The sequence below is a fragment of the Artemia sp. Qi Xiang Cuo genome, unplaced genomic scaffold, assembly GCF_049724085.1.
Source record: "Artemia sp. Qi Xiang Cuo unplaced genomic scaffold, ASM4972408v1 HiC_scaffold_22, whole genome shotgun sequence".
NCBI lineage: Eukaryota > Metazoa > Arthropoda > Branchiopoda > Anostraca > Artemiidae > Artemia > Artemia sp. Qi Xiang Cuo.
In genome coordinates, this window is record NW_028297431.1 from 1,001,364 (window position 1) to 1,017,680 (window position 16,317).

Below are 16,317 nucleotides of genomic sequence, written 5' to 3' on the forward strand. Positions count from 1 at the left end.
AAAAAAAATTTGCACAGAGCACCTCCGTTAATTCATAAGAAGGTATGTTTCACAAGAGAGTTTAATTAAACACATAAGATTAATTTCACAAGAGAGTAAAAAAAACTCAAAAATGTGTGTTGGGATTTATTTTTTGTTAAACTCTGATGAGGGACTAGTTGTGTGCACAATGGAGTTTCTTTGAGGCATCCAAGATACACTTTTGTTATCTTAAACGTCGTTTTGCTACTCATTCTTTGAGTGAGAAACGAGAAGAAGCATTTACGAAAATACTAAGATATGTAGGCCTATATAACTTTATGCCAAAATAAGATAGACTGAACGAATTGATAGAACTTGCTACAATTTAAGAGTGGGTGTAAGTATGAGTTTTACAAAAAAAAGTCTCATAACACATTTCAAATTGAAAAAATTGAATTTGCAAAAAAAAAAGCATATATATTTTACTACCATATTTAAAAAAAATTCAACTATTTTTTTTATTCAGAACCACTGTTAAATGTAGTGAATATTAAAAATAAGATTTTTCTAAAAATTAAAAATTATTTAAACAACAAGCAATGATTATATGGGCCAAAGCTTCTAATGTTTGTTTTGGAAGTTGCAAAGGCGGATATTGGTCTAGAAATCCTAAAACTAAAAGTACGAATTTTTTTCGAATTATGTCTTGTCTAATTTTTCGGTTTTTTTTTTTTTGTTTTAGAGCCAGGACCTTCAAGGAACTCCATTTTCCGACTGTCTCCGGGAGTCAGAAACTGTGATAGAAAGCATTTGTGGCACCAGCCAAATAACACAGGAGAAATAGCTTGAACAAGTAATAGAACCGAGGAGGCACTGACGTTCCACCACCTCGTATATGTCTCAGAATGCCACGGGTACCATACAGTTCCGCCCCACTTGACAAAGTAGCACCAAGCTTGAAACACCACCGAAAACGCTTGGCACAGTTCCGCTACGCTTGGCGTGAATCACCTGGTTTACATGATTTTTGAGAGAGAGCAACCTTTAGGATAGAAATTGGTCGGTTTTAAGAGTATGCGTGTATGGCTAGAGCATGTTCAGTGGATAAAGGATTACAGATTGCCAAAGATTGTCCTTTTCGGCCAACCTTCTAGGGCTAAATGGAAAGATCGTCCTCAGTTGAGTTGGAGAATGTCGTAAGGAACGATTCAAGGGAAATCAGAACTTCTTGAAAGGGTGTAAAGAGGGAGGCACCGCATAAATTGGGATAGAGGAGGAGCGTAAGTAACTTTGCCGGCCTCAGGCAGCTTGGTGCTGCGGTGAGTTGTTAGTAGTAGTAGAAGTGTTTTACAAAAAAACGTCATATAACAGATTTTCAATTACAGAACCGAAAGCATCGAATGCAACTATTCTTGGTTGATAAAGACAGGACGACTTCTCAACGTTAACCCCTTATTATTGAGCCTTATATAAGGCTTTGGCTTCTTTAGTACTTCCAAAGACGCACAGGACGTCGGTGAAGAGCCTCTAATCATCTCTTGGAAGCGCAGCAGCATAGACGCCTCCCGACTCTGGTATTAGACATATGTGCATGGCATCCTTGCCGTTCGTTTTTCCTTCGAAGCGTATTTTTTCGGCCTTCCCTGTCGTCTTGCCCTCTGATTGTCACTGAATAAGCACATTGGGCAAACTGGATGCTTGTGTCCCAATTATGTGTCCTAGATAACGTCATCTCCATTGCCTTATTTCATCCGATATGTCTGGCTGCTTTGTCATTCAGCAGTTCGAAGTTAATAGTATTCCTGTTTTGTCACTCGCTACTGTAACATTCAAGAGGTTTTTGAGATAAAATTTGCTTGAAGTACACATTATTAGCTAAAAAGTAGTGTGCCTAAATCAGGTTTCCAAAAATATTTAAAGTCTCATGCTTTTACTGCATGTTAATCAAGAAAAAAAAAACTATTTTCGAAAGAGTAGGTACGGCCTCTATACCTTTACTTAAGTTTCGAAAGCAGCACTTAAACTGCATAGTCTAAAAATCTAAACGACAGAGAACTAAGAGGAAAATATTTCGGACCTCAAATTGCACGCGAAGGGATAATATGTCGCTGAGTTTTAAAGAAAATTCACCAGGGAGCAAGACAAAAATATGTTGATTTATTTTAACTGGATTTCAATTGCTGAAGTTTCCTATTTTGTCGCTTCCTAACTTACTAGCAACACAATAAAAATAAATTATATTAAAAATCAAATTGAAGGAAAATATAAAGAATAGAGCCCCTGGGCTGAATCACCTTGGGATACTGAAAGCTACATATCTTCGGCCCTTAAAGAATTCCGATTATCAATGTTTGTTCTGGTAAAAATGAGTAACAGTGACACAGATTTTTTCAGTGGATCTTTACTCATTATTTAAAGAATACAGCGGTACATTTTAGTTCTTTATAGGAAGTCAGGCGGGTTGGTCCTGAATAGACATTTTTTTTTCAGTATCTCTGGTTTAAATTCGAGAATGCCCAACTCAGTAGAATTGTTCCTCTAACTCGTTTTTATTTACTTAGCTGCAGCTGTTTCAATTTCTATGTTAGCCGTTTTCTTATTCGCATTTACTGCCGCACAAGATATTTTTTTCCTAGGACGCTACAAATCACTGGGACTGCAACCTGAAATTATCTTATAAAAACAGGTAAATATTATTAAATATTATTATAAAGATAAATTTCTTTATCTTTTCAAAACATGTATTATGAAAAAACTGTTTACATTCAAGAGTCATTTTTTTTTCTTTAAAGCAAAAGTTTAGTTATATTTCGTATTCTCCTCAGAACATGAGCAAAGCCACTTTTAACTTGAAATTAATAAAAAAAAAAAATATTTCCACAAAATAAGTTTTAAAAAAAAAGTTAAGAACTCCATTAAACCAAAAATGAACAAAAATACAATCAAACAATCTACCCCATACAACTACCACAAATCAGTATCAATAAATAAATGAAACCCAAAACGAACAGAAATTAAAATAAATAACAGAGTCAAACTCAAAACGAGCAGAAATTAACACGAGTAGGGTTCAAAACCCCCAGGCTTTCTAAAACCCAGAATATAATTTGTAATTTACTGAAAACAATTCAAATGAATTTACTGAAAAAAATGTGCATTGTCAATTTAATATACATATGCTCATATTTATTCCTTAAAATCTTAATTAATTTTTGATTTCTTAAAGTTATAAAAGTGCAAACATTTAAAAGAATTTTTTCAGTTAAGTACAAAATATACTCTGGGTTTTTAGAAAGCATAGGGGTTTTGAACTTGTAATTTCAACCCAATGAGCTACCTCTAAAGCTTCTACAACCATCTCTTCCATAAGAACCTTAAATGCCCCAGGGGCACAACTTACAACCCTCATACTCTGGTTGTTTGTATCAACCTCAAAACCATTATTATATGATATCTGGACTATTTTGAATAAAGGACTGTCTCAAAATATCTAATAGATAAATCTCAGGAACACACGACGTGTTTGTGTGTGGGAGGAGGGGGGGGGGGTAGCTGTGGTGATTTCACTTTGACTCTTAAAAAGTGCACTAGAACTTATGATTACCAAGTGAGTACCCTCCAAAACATATACGACCATCCTTATTATAAGAATTTTATATGCCCCAAAGGTATAACTTACAACCCTTTCCTGAGAGCTGAAGGGGGGGGGGGTGTCTTCCTCACAGAAATAATTTCCCAAACCTTCAACTACGATGAATAAAATTGTTAACTTCCAATTTCAAATCAAATAAGCCCGATCTCATGTTTATACTACCACCCATTAAACAGTTCGTGGTAACTGCAAGTAAGGAGCGACCCGGCTCAATAGTAGCCAAAACTCTAAGAAACGGAATTTTGATACCGATAGATACGTCAAAAGAATCAGACTTTTATGCTGATTTCCAATATATAAATATATAATTTAGGCTGTCCTCTCCTCAACACTTCGTTCTATACGCTAAAGTTTGACTCTGTCTCACAACTTTATTTTTTAAAACAATAAAAAACTTTAGCGTAAAGAGTGAAGCGTTGAGGAGGGGACAGCCCCTTTCATATACGGAATAATTCCTGTTCGTTTTAAGTTTTAATGTCGCTCTTAACTTTCAGTAAAAAAAACTTGTTTTTTTTTATTTACTTCAATAAAAACCTTATATGGCCTCAAAAAATAACTTACAAACCTATCCCCAGAGCGCTGGGGGTTGTGTCATCCCTAAAGAAATTACTATATGTTCTAAAATAGTGACGAAGACCACACTGCCTTTCCATAACAAACAACAAAAGTACGAAGAACAATAGGGAAATCTTTTTGCAAGACAGTGGAGATAATTTGAATGAATATTTCTGCCCTATGGCAAAGGAACATCCTCAGCAAGACAAAAATATATAAAAGAAAAAAGACTCACAACAACACGCAACGAATAAAACCAAAAATTAGAACAAATTTCAAAGCGGTCCTAGCATCCTTACTTCAGCGAAGTTCAACCAGGACCGATAAAAAGTATGTTAAAATAAGGCAATTCAATGAGAAGAAAGAAAAATAATTTAAAAACACGTTCTTATTGCTAATGCAGATTTTTTGGTAGCTAACCTCAAAGGTCTTTTTGTGACAGGTTCTGTGTTCATGTCGATTGGTTTTTTAAAATATTTTGTAAGATCATTTTTAATTAAATTTATGTATAGAGCATTTAGTGTATATTCCCCCAAGTCCCTATTTAAGGAAATATTATTATTAATCTTAAGTCTGCTTTAAATTGATTCTCGGACTACCTGCTTTATGCCTAGGTCATTGCTAATAAGGGCGGATTCATCAAAAAGCATATTGCGGCCAGGATTTTTAAAAATTGGCTGACTAATGCAGAATCAGATGAAACAACGGAAATATTAGAATTTAGATCTTTGACAATATCATCTTTATACTGTTGTATGCGCTTCTCCAAATTCTGGTGTGTTCTACCTACATAGTATTTGCAACAATCGCATGGTATTTGATAGACACCCTCTTTTGGAGTAACTGGGGTTTTATCCTTACAAGAATATAGGAAATCTATGATTTTGTAATTATTTGTGAATACTACATACAGATCTATATCCAACCCGGATGAAGATAGGGCTATTCTTATAGATACCCTTTACAACAATCAAAAAAAGGTTAATTTTCCCACCAATAAAAACCAGATAATTTTTGTGACCTAAAAATACTATCTAACCTCTGTAAAGAGCCATCCATAATTATAAATAAGGCTGATAAAAACGATTATCTGGTTGTCATGGATACGACAGATTACGACACAAACAATTATTTTCATCTAAATAACTGGACAATATATAGGACTACAACCCACGATCATACTGATCAATTTGCAAACAAAATTATAAATGAACTAAAAAGTTTAAAACAAAATGGTAAAATTACTCCACAGCTATACAATAAATTTTTCCCCCTTGGTAGCTTTTGCCCAAAGTTTTATGGTCTACCAAAATTACACAAGCAAGGCATTCCCTTAAGGCCCATAATAGCTTGTACGAAAGCCCCCACATCCAATATTGGGAAATGGTTATGTACAGCCTTTAAACCTTTGCTTTACTCTCAAAAATTCATATATATGTAATTAGGTAGATTTTGTTGAAAAACTCAAAAACGTAAACATCTCGGAAAATACAATTATAAGTAGCTTTGACATTGTTTCTATGTATACAAATATTAATGTCACAGTATCTGAACAATTATTAGAAAATAAAATCAAAGAAAATTATCACTTAATATAAGCTTCAGCAGCAGGAATAGATTGTGATGTCTTAATGACCTTAAACTCTGTAACAAGTACTCAATGTATTTCCAATTCCGTAATTCTTTTTACCAGCAAATTAATGGCTTAGCGATGGGCGGGACCCTCTCCAGGTTACAGGCGAATATTTATGTTGAACATATTGAAAATTGGACGTTAGATTAGTATTTTTTAAAATATATCTTTTGGGGACGTTACATGAATGATGTAATTTCACTCTGGAACTATGGGGAAAATGAGCTTAAGGGTTTTTTAGATCACCTTAATACATACGATAGAAATTTACAATTTACTTTAGAAATCGAAATTGCAAATAAAATCCCATTCCTAGATGTGTTAGTTATTCGTAGCTTCGATAAACTCAATTTTACTATTTATAGAAAACCAACACAAAATGATAAATATTTACATTTTAAATCAAACCACCCCCCACAAGTTAAAAGAGCAGTTGTAATACCCCTCGTCGATTAGGCCTTAAATATTTGTTCTGATTTCCACATAACAGCAAAATTAAATTTTATCAAGGACGTACTTTTTGGAAATGGGTATCCTACTTTATTTATTAATAATGTAATTAATTGTAGACTGAAGAGACATTCCCCTAAAATTAATGATAGTTCACCATGTGATATTTCTGACAAGCCCTTAAACATAATTTACCTCCCCTACATCCCAAAAATCACTACAAATCTTAAAAGAGTATGCAAAAAAATAATCTGTATGTAGTATTCACAAATAATTTTAGAATCATAGATTTTCTAAATTCTGGTAAGGATAAAACCCCAGTTACTCGCCAAAGAGGGGTCTATCAAATACCATGCGATTGTGGCAAATACTATGTAGGTAGAACTCACTAGATTTTAGAGAAACGCATACAACAGCATAAAGATGATATTGTCAAAGATCTAAATTGTAGTACTTCCGTTGTTTCATCTGATTCTGCATTAGGCAGCAAAATTTTTAAAAATCCTGGCCACAATATACTTTTTGATGAATCCGCCCTCATTAGCAATGACCTAGACATAAAACAGGTAGTCCGAGAATCAATTTAAATCAGACTTAAGATAAATAATAATATTTCCTTAAATAGGGACTTGGGGGAATATACACTAAATGCTCTATACATAAATTTAATTAAAAATGATCTTACAAAATATTTTAAAAAACCGATAGACATTAACACAGAACTTGTCATAAAAAGACCTTTGAGACTAGCTGCCAAAAAAGCTGGATTAGCAAGAGGAACGTGTTTTTAATTTATTTTTCTTTCTTCTTATTGAATTGCCGTGTCTCACCTTACTTTTTATAAGTCCTGGTTGAACTTTGCTGAAGTAAAGATACTAGGACTGCTTTGAAAATTTTTTTAATTTTTGGTTTTAATGGTCGCATTTTGTTGTGAGTCTTTTTTCATTCATATATTTTTGTCTTGCTGAGGACGGCCCTTTGACACAGGGCCGAAATATTCATTCAAATTATCTTCACTGTCTTGCAAAAAGATTTCCCTATTGTTCTTCGTACTTTTGTTGTTTACTATATGTTCTTTGGACTATTTTGAAAAAAAATCGCTATCTCATAATTTCAATCAGGTTTGTCTGGTGAAAGGAGGGGTTCTAGAAGAAGGGGAGGGGGTGCTAAATGCCGTCTATCACTTTTGATGCTTAAAGAGGAACTAGAACTTCCAATTTTCAACCAAATGAGCCTCTTCTAAAGTTAAACAACCGTCCATTCCATAAAAATCTTAAATACCCCCTGGTCATAGCTTACAACCCTTGCCCCTAATCTCTGGGGGTTGTTCCAACCCCATAAGCCTTTTTATATGATATTTAGACTATTTTGAATAGAATGGATATCTCAATTTCTATTAGATGCATTTCGAGACAATACGACATGTGTGTGTGTGTGTGTGTGTGGGAGGGGGTAGCTACCCTCCGATTACTTTGACTCATAAAGAGCACTAGAGCGTCTGATTACCAATCCAGTAAAGCCCCCTCCGAAGTTTATATGACCATGCTTTCTATAAAAAACCTTATATGCCCCCAGGGAATAACTTACAACCCTTGCCCTGAGGGCTGGAGGGATACTCGAAGACATAATTTCCGGACCTTTCATAACAAATGGGCTATCTCGAAATTTTTATTTGATATGTTTGGCAAAATGATGGGTGTGGGGGGGGAGGCAAGTCGCCCTCCGATTACTTTTGACTATTAATAAAGCCACTAGCCCTCTCAATTTCCAATCGAATACGCCCTTTTTGAAGTTTCTACGACAATATTTTCAATGAAAACCTTATATACCCCCAGGGCATGACTTACAACCCTTTCCCTGAGGGCTGTGGGGGGGGGGGTTTTCATCCTTAAGGACCTAATTTCCTGAGCTTTCAACTACTTGGAACAAAATGACTATCACAAAATTTTTATGGTTGCGTTTGGGGAAATGGTGGGCGTAAGTTAGTTTTCCTCCAATCACTGTCGACTATTAAAAAGGGCACAAGCCTTTCCAATTTCAAATCGAATGAGCCCTTTTCGAAGTTTCAACGACAACTCCTTCGATGCGAAGTGTCCTGGTCTAAAAGAAAAACCAAAAATAATACTGCGCTGGCTATGATCTACCTGAAAATGAAAAATACACAGAATGGTTTAAGGTAATTGTCAGTGATCCCAACCACACTCAAGAAGTTAAGTTAGGTTAATTGTAATGAAATATACCAAAATATGAGCAAAATATAATATTTTAGAAAAAAAATTGATGGAAACTACAACAGAGAATTATGGAAAACAGGCCACCCAGAACGCATTATATTAAATACCTAACAAAAAATTTATATATTCAATATTTAATTAAAATATACCTGCATAATAGTTTATGTCACTGAGACTAAGCTAATTATCTCCGAATGCACAGAGAAACCGGCTTATTCAGATCTAGAACTTGAGTCCTGCATCTACATCGAGCCCTGCTCCTCGTCGACCAGTTAAGAAAATTATTTATAGAAAACTATTGACAAAAACAGTATTTTGTCAATAAAAGATCTTGTCTTGAGTATGGTCGGGATAACTGAAAAGTATCTGGTTTACCTTAGACTCTGCAGCAGACTCCCTTGCTTTGCAAATAATTTTTCTCCTTTATGCCATAAGTACCTTACATAGCCCTACCAATTTTCCCCTTAAGGTAGACTCCGCAACTTACCTAAATATTATCATCTTGTCCCAAATGCAGCGCTGTACATGAACTAATGGGCAAGTTATGAGAAAATTCGTAAGATCACTAGTTCTACTTTCGCTTCTGTTTCAATTTATCTTCAGTTTTTACATAAAGCAAACGCAGAAGGAACTTCATAAAAATCTTCTTAAAAAAAAAAAGAAAAATAAGGAGAACAGACTAACCGACCATCCCATCATAAAATTATTAGTGTGTTAAGATTGTGATACTAACCTTTAGGTCACTATCGGCAAAAACATCTCTGTCCCATAGATTTGGGCCAAGAAAGGCCGACTGTCCATCGACAAGACCCCAGGGATCATCATCCTTTTTATCGGCATCATCCTTGCCTTTGAGCGCTGAAAATATCACAATAAAAGTTAAGAATAGCAAAGAAATCCAATATTACCATTTCTTCTATAAAAAAGGAGATAAATAGATATTAAATACATAGTTCACAACATCGTGCCGTAGCCAGATTGTACAGAATTTTCTAAATAGCCTTCCTTGAAATTTCGATACCCTTATTGGAAACAAAAGGGATATGTAACAATAAGCTCGACTGACCAGGTACCCCTCCCCCAGAAAACCAAGAATACAAAGAAAGGCAACAAATGAAACATTCGTAAAATACCGACAGTTATTTCAACTCGAGAATTGTACCACTGGTATTCCAGAATATAACTCTAGTATACAAAAAGATCAGGTGTATCTGGTAGTTGGTTTTTCCTGGGAGGTGGCATGAGAAAAGGCATTGAACAGTGAGGGTGGAAGAATAGGTTCAAGTTAAAGATGCTTCGGTAGGCCGCTGTCGACTGCGACGAATTTTTGTAATAATGCTATTTCAATTTAATCAATATTGGGCTAGAGTCTAGGTCTTATCTTTTATAATATATTCACTAAAGAACTGAAGTTCTTAGCACTGTAGTTGCTTTATTAAGAAGTTCAACACGTTTATCATGTTTAATCATTGTTTTCCTTTTTTTGAAAAAAGCAAAAAATTCCTATTGACAACACGTTGAAAGATCCCAAACATCAGAGTCGGGTAATAGATCCTTCGTATGGCTTAATCCTCACTTCACAAAACACGCCATAGTTGGTTGTTCACGGGTCAGAGAAGCAAAACATGAGTAAAGACCGCCTTCCAAAGATGGAGAGGAGCCCCATCCACCCCCATTTTCAGATTCCCCATACAGTGTTTCAGCAATACAAATGAGTTGAGAGGATAGGGCTTTGAAACATTTCCGGACGGACGATGGCCACTACAAAATAATAAACCTGAGGCAGGCAGATTTCCATCGTCAAAACATAAACTTTTTACAATGATTCTTTTTTATTTAACACCATTCGTTTAATTCTGTTAATCTTCAATATCCTATTCTAACATCAGTAAATTAAGACTAGGCACGCAAAGTGTTTGGTGACACACGGGGCGTATAGACTATAACAAAAATCTCGAGGTGACTCACTCTGACATGAGTGTTTTTTTGTGTGAAATTCTATATCAATCATAGAACATAATAAATAATCCTTTCAAGAAGCAGAACTTGTCCATGAGGTGGACAACCTTTATTTAGCATCACTTTAAAGGAAAGAAAGAAAAAAAAGATAGGTCCTTACTCTGGCAGTTCAGACTAGAAACTTGATCATACATACATAAAAAAAAACAACTAATAAATCTACAAGAATCCCAATATACCGGTAATGATTTGTTTAACAAGAGTAATTATGAGCTGCTACTGGGAGTCCTTAAACCAACTCTCCTAGATATATAATGACAATAGGCAAATTAATTGTAAAAGGTTTAGAGGCCCGTAAGTAGAATTTTTCATTTATCTATATTAGTTTCCTTGTATCAGTTTTGTATATGGCTTTATCAGCTGTGAAATACGTATATTTATATATATATCTAAAACTAATAATATAAACATAATATTTCTCTTTTTTTTCTTAAAATGAGAAAGTTCAGTTGAATCTTACTTTCGTTATAACAAATCATTTCAATTTGTAATCCTTTTACAAGCAAAATGTTGGCCTGGTTGTCACGGCCCGAGGAGCTTGAAGACTATTTTTTGTTTAGCGGGTATCATGCGTGGGGAAACCGAGATTTGGAAGGACACGCATAAAAATAAAATCAGGCAATTACTGTTGTAGCATTTAACATAAACGTTAAACATTTAACACAACGATAAACGTTAACATAAATGTTATTGTACAAGATGCAATTTTATTTTATTCACCAACATCTCTTACTGAGTCGTTGACCAACTTGCCAGACTATACTCGAATTACGCTGTTTTGGAAATTTTAAATTTCTCAGAAATGTTCCAGTCCATACTGATGCATAATACACAATACAGGGATGAAAAAAAAAATAGATGGAGCATAAAAATAGAAAGAAAAATATTTCAATTTACGCAGTCTACCTAGATTTTGAGACAGAATTTTGAAAACATTCAATATGATTATTAAATTATGTTTCATCTGAGACCCCGCCTAAATTTTCAACTACGAAATCAGTAGGAAAACGCTAAGAATAGCTTACGAGCAAAAATATACAGGCTAATACCGAAAATATTAATGAGTTAATTTAATTTATTTATATCTAGTTTGTTGGGTATCTAGCGGCACTATGACTACAACTCGGCAACCGAAAAATCCGGAAAAAAAGCAAAAAACAGGTTTTCAGTAATTATTGTTTAAATTTCAAGCGATCAGTAAGAAATTACGAAATATGTTGCGTTTTAATTGAGACAAGTTTGAAAGAAGAAATCTAGCAATATCCCATTATCCAATCGATACCGATACTAGTTCTAATTAAAAAAAAAAAAAAAAAAAAAAAAAAAAAAAAAAAAAACCTGAAAACGGAATGTGATCATGACAAGATGCACAATTGAGGGTTGATTTAATTGGTAAACCCAAACATTAAACTTTTTCACACAAGTACAATGTGCTTTATACAGCAGATATTTGTCCAGCACTCTATCTTGATTACAAATCAAACAGTTCGTGGTAACGAACTGTAAGTAAGGAGCGACCCGGCTCAATGGTAACCGAAACTCTAGAAAACGGGTTTTTGATACCAATAGATATATCAAATGAATCAGATTTCAATGCTGATTTCAAATATATAACTTTCATCAAGTTTAGAGCTACCCATCAAAAGTTACGCGCCTGAGAAAATTTAGCTGATTTTCAAAAAAAGGGGGAAAGACCCCCTAAAAGTTATAGAACCTTAATGAAAATCACACCATCATATTCAGCGTATCAGAGAACCCTACTGTAGAGGTTTCAAGCTCTTATCTACAAAAATGTGGATTTTTGCATTTTTTGCCAGAAGAAAGATCACGGATGCGTGTTTATTTGTTTGTTTGTTTGTTTTGTTGTTTTTTTTGCTTGTTTGCAGGGGTGATCATATCGACACAGTGGTCCTAGAATATAGTGGGAGGGCTCATTGTATCGGAAGTTAAAATTTCTATTGCCCTTTTTAAGTGACCAAAAAAAATGGAGGGCAACTAGGCCCCCTCCCACGCTCATTTTTTTCCCAAAGTCACCCGATCAAAATTCTGAGATAGCCAGTTTGTTCAGCATGGTCGAAAATATGATAAATATGTCTTTTGGGATGACTTAATCCCCCGAAGTACCCAGAGGGAGGGCTAAAAGATATGAACTTTACCCAATGTTAACATATAGTATTGGTTATTCGGAAGTATACAGAAGTTTTCAGGAGGTTTTTTTCTGCTAGTGGGAGGGAAGGGTGGGTCGAGGGTTATGTTGGAGGATCTGTTCATGAAGGAAGTTTTCATGGGGGAAGGGAAATCGCCATGAAGGGGGCGCCGGACTTGCCAGCATTATTTATTGGTTATTGGGAAGTATACAACCATTTTCAGGAAGGATTTTTTCTGGAGGGGGGCTAGAGGAGGGAGTTACTCTGGAGAATATTTCCGTGGAGGATGTTTCTTTGGGGTAAGGGACATTTCTATGAAGGGGGCGCCGGATTTCCAAGCATTATTTAAAAAACGAACAGAAATTAAGTAAAAAAAAAACAAGTTTTTTCAACTGAAATGTAAGAAGGAATATTAGAACTTAAAACGAACAGAAATTATAACGTATGTGAGGGGGTTCTCCCCCAAGTCAATACCTCGCTCTTTACGCTACAGATTTTTTTAGTGCTTTCAAAAGAGCTATCTATTCTAATTAAATGGCCTTTGTTATTCATGGGTTTGTGTATACAATTTTTTTTTGAAATTTTAACTTAAAGAGCGTGGTATTGACTAAGGGCAGAACCCCCTCATATACGTAATAACATATAAGTAATAAAAAAAACAATAAAAAAGCAAGCGATACGGCTCAATAGTAATCGAAACTTTTAAAAACGGAATTTTGCCCCTACAAGAGAAAGAATTTTAATGAAAATCACACCGGCAGATTCAGCGTATCAGAAAACCCTATTACATAGGTTAAAGCTCATATCTGCAAAAATCTGCAACTTTGTATTTTTTGCCAGAATAAAAATATAATAATATAGAATTTAGTTACTTGATTTAATCTTTAAAAACATAAATTTAGCAAAATAAAATTAAAAATTTTATGCAAATAAAAGCTGCATTAACTAAAGAACTATCAGAAATTAAATAAAAAAAACAAGTTTTTTAAACTGAAAGAAAGGAGAGACATTAAAACTTAAAACGAACAGAAATTATTCCGTATATGAAAGGGGCTGTCCCCTCCTCAACGCCTCGCTCTTTACGCTAAAGTTTGACTCTGTCTCACAACTTTATTTTTTAAAACAATAAAAAACTTTAGCGTAAAGAGCGAGGCGTTGAGGAGGGGACAGCCCCTTTCATATACGGAATAATTTCTGTTCGTTTTAAGTTTTAATGTTGCTCCTTACTTTCAGTTTAAAAAACTTGTTTTTTTATTTAATCTTAATTAGGCCCGGCTTGGCTAAAATGAACGGCAAGGGTACCAATAAAAGTCTGAAATCTGTAAGACTGCTTCTCTACAACTACAGTGCATTTCCTCTTCATGCCTAGATCATATTCCTACAATGGTTGTTACATTTTACGAGCAATCACCCTTATCTGAGCTTGTCCAAACTTCTTACGATCTTGTTATTTTCCAGTAGCGATTGAAAGTGCAAGGGCGACAGTTCTTTTAATGGAGGTTGAAGAAGCAACCCTTCAAATTACACACCGATCTCTCTCTCCTGCTAGTATTCAGCAAAATATTTTGACAATACCATGCTATCAAACCTTACAAAATTTCTCGATTCGAAACAGTTGCTCCATGGATATCAGTTTGGGTTTTGTCCTGGTGATTGACATTTGCTTCGCTTCATAGTTTCTTTCATCTGGCCTTAGGTTTTGGTTTATTCTCAGCTGCTTTATTGTTGGATGTAAAGAAAGCATTCGATTCTTTAACAAATGCCACTACTTGTTAAACTGGGCCACATCGGAGGGCATGTAACTGCTGATTTTTGCTAGCAATAACCCTCTAAATGACTAGAATTTGGAGTCCCACAAGGGTCAATCATGGAGCCAGCACTGTTTTGATTTATATTAATGTCTGGTTTATACAAGAAAATTTGCATTCCAAACTTTTGATGTCTTTGTGCCACCACTATTGTGTTGGTGAGCCCAAATAAAAGTCAGAACCGTATTCGTCTGCCGTAACATTTGACCAAGTTTCCCCGGAGACTAATCTTCTTGCTTCATTTGAGATAGCTGTTCCATGGTTTGATTTGATCTAGCTGGCTCTTAATGTTTCCAGAGCTTGCCTGTTGTATTCATGTGATATATGTTTCACATGGTACTCTCTTTAGATCTAAAGGTGGCTAAGTCCGATTACTTGGAATTCTTCTTGATAAGAATCTATCTTGAAAATTCCATGTTAATGCAACAAAGTAAAAACTGCCAGGAATCTGGGCATCATGTAATACCAACTCAGTAATAAAACTGAGGCACATTTTCCTAGGATCCAGCCTAAGGTTTTCATTTTACTCACTTTGATGAAACCATTTAATTTTTTTGCGTATAAAATGATTGTCTACTTTCCAGTTAGATTCACGAACTATAAGATCTTGTCCATCGGCTGATAAATCTATCTTAAATCTCAGATCAGTTAGCGTCCTTGCATGCGCTTCTTTTATTTTTGCATGGCTGCATGTGAAACTTTCAGGTGTCTTACAGTCTCCTAAGTTTGCATCTGACAGTTTGTCGCATACCTACGATTTTCTGACAGCACAAGGGTTCTTATAAAAGGGCCGTTTTAGCACTAAGATCTTACATCTAAGATCTTGCATCTTTCTGCAAAGATTATCGTTTTTTAACTCATCTTTGTTCTAAGATCTTACAGCTCATTGATGTTAGCAAAAAGTGTGAAGAACGCCATTTTTCTGCTATATTGAAAAATGATGAGAGAACTTTGATGATATACTCATTGTTGTTTTCATACCACTGATCAGAGCAGAATGATAAAAGACGTTTGCATAAAAACGACAAAAGATGTAGGATCTTAGTTCAAAGATTTCACTTTTAAGCATTTTCTGATAAAAGATGTAAGATCTTACCACATTGATGAGTGAAGAAACAGGCCTAAAGCCTTGCATTCGGTAAGATTCTAACCCTCAATTGGCATCTTCAAGAGGGCAGAATACACTTCCGGCTATGGCATGGAGTTGTCATTCTTTTGGCATCTTCAAACGTCTTGTAGTTGAGTTTTTTAAGAGCAAGTCAACAGTTACTATGAATATTATTTACTATAGTATTATTCATTCGCACAGCTTAGTTATGCATTTACTATGACTCCTTTTCTTTTTTATATGTGTAGCCTAAGAATTGACTTTTTGGTATTGGTTCCGTTATATTCTTGATTTGGCTGTAAGCAGGTGGTGTTATCTTTCTTTCTTTTTATCTTTTTTGCCGGGTCTGTGGAGTCCCGTATCGACTAATACGAAATGATTAAAGGTGATGAATCGCAACTGACTCCTCTTTCTCTTTTTATTCTTTGATTGTATTTCTATTTTTCTTTCCTTTTTTGGACCATGGAACTCACTAGGGGGGGGGGGGGGTGTGTGCCGATTTTCGTGTTTTTTTTTGTTGTCGCACATATATCGTTAATATACAAACATGGACTTCAACAATCCTTAGTTTGGGTATTTTTTTTTTTTAGTAATTCAAGACATAAGATTTGAAAAATTCTTTAGCGCTAATCATCAGCCAATAATAGTATGTTAACAGCATGTATGTAAGTACATACTACTGGGGTTTAAGGAGCTTGTGAGAACACTAGTGTTGAAGTGGAACCCAAATCGACAATTTCATACGATTAA

General features: G+C 34.9%; 1 protein-coding gene across 1 annotated transcript in view; it reads right to left on the minus strand.

Annotated features, from left to right (window-relative positions):
- The window catches only part of LOC148939029 (thyrotroph embryonic factor-like), a 67,858-nt gene that overhangs the window by 32,559 nt on the left and 18,982 nt on the right, over nt 1-16,317 (minus strand). Inside the window, exon 3 of the mRNA XM_089107287.1 lies at nt 9,219-9,343. Within this exon, the coding sequence (XP_088963413.1) occupies nt 9,219-9,343 (125 nt within the window). The remainder of the gene's footprint in view (nt 1-9,218; nt 9,344-16,317) is intronic.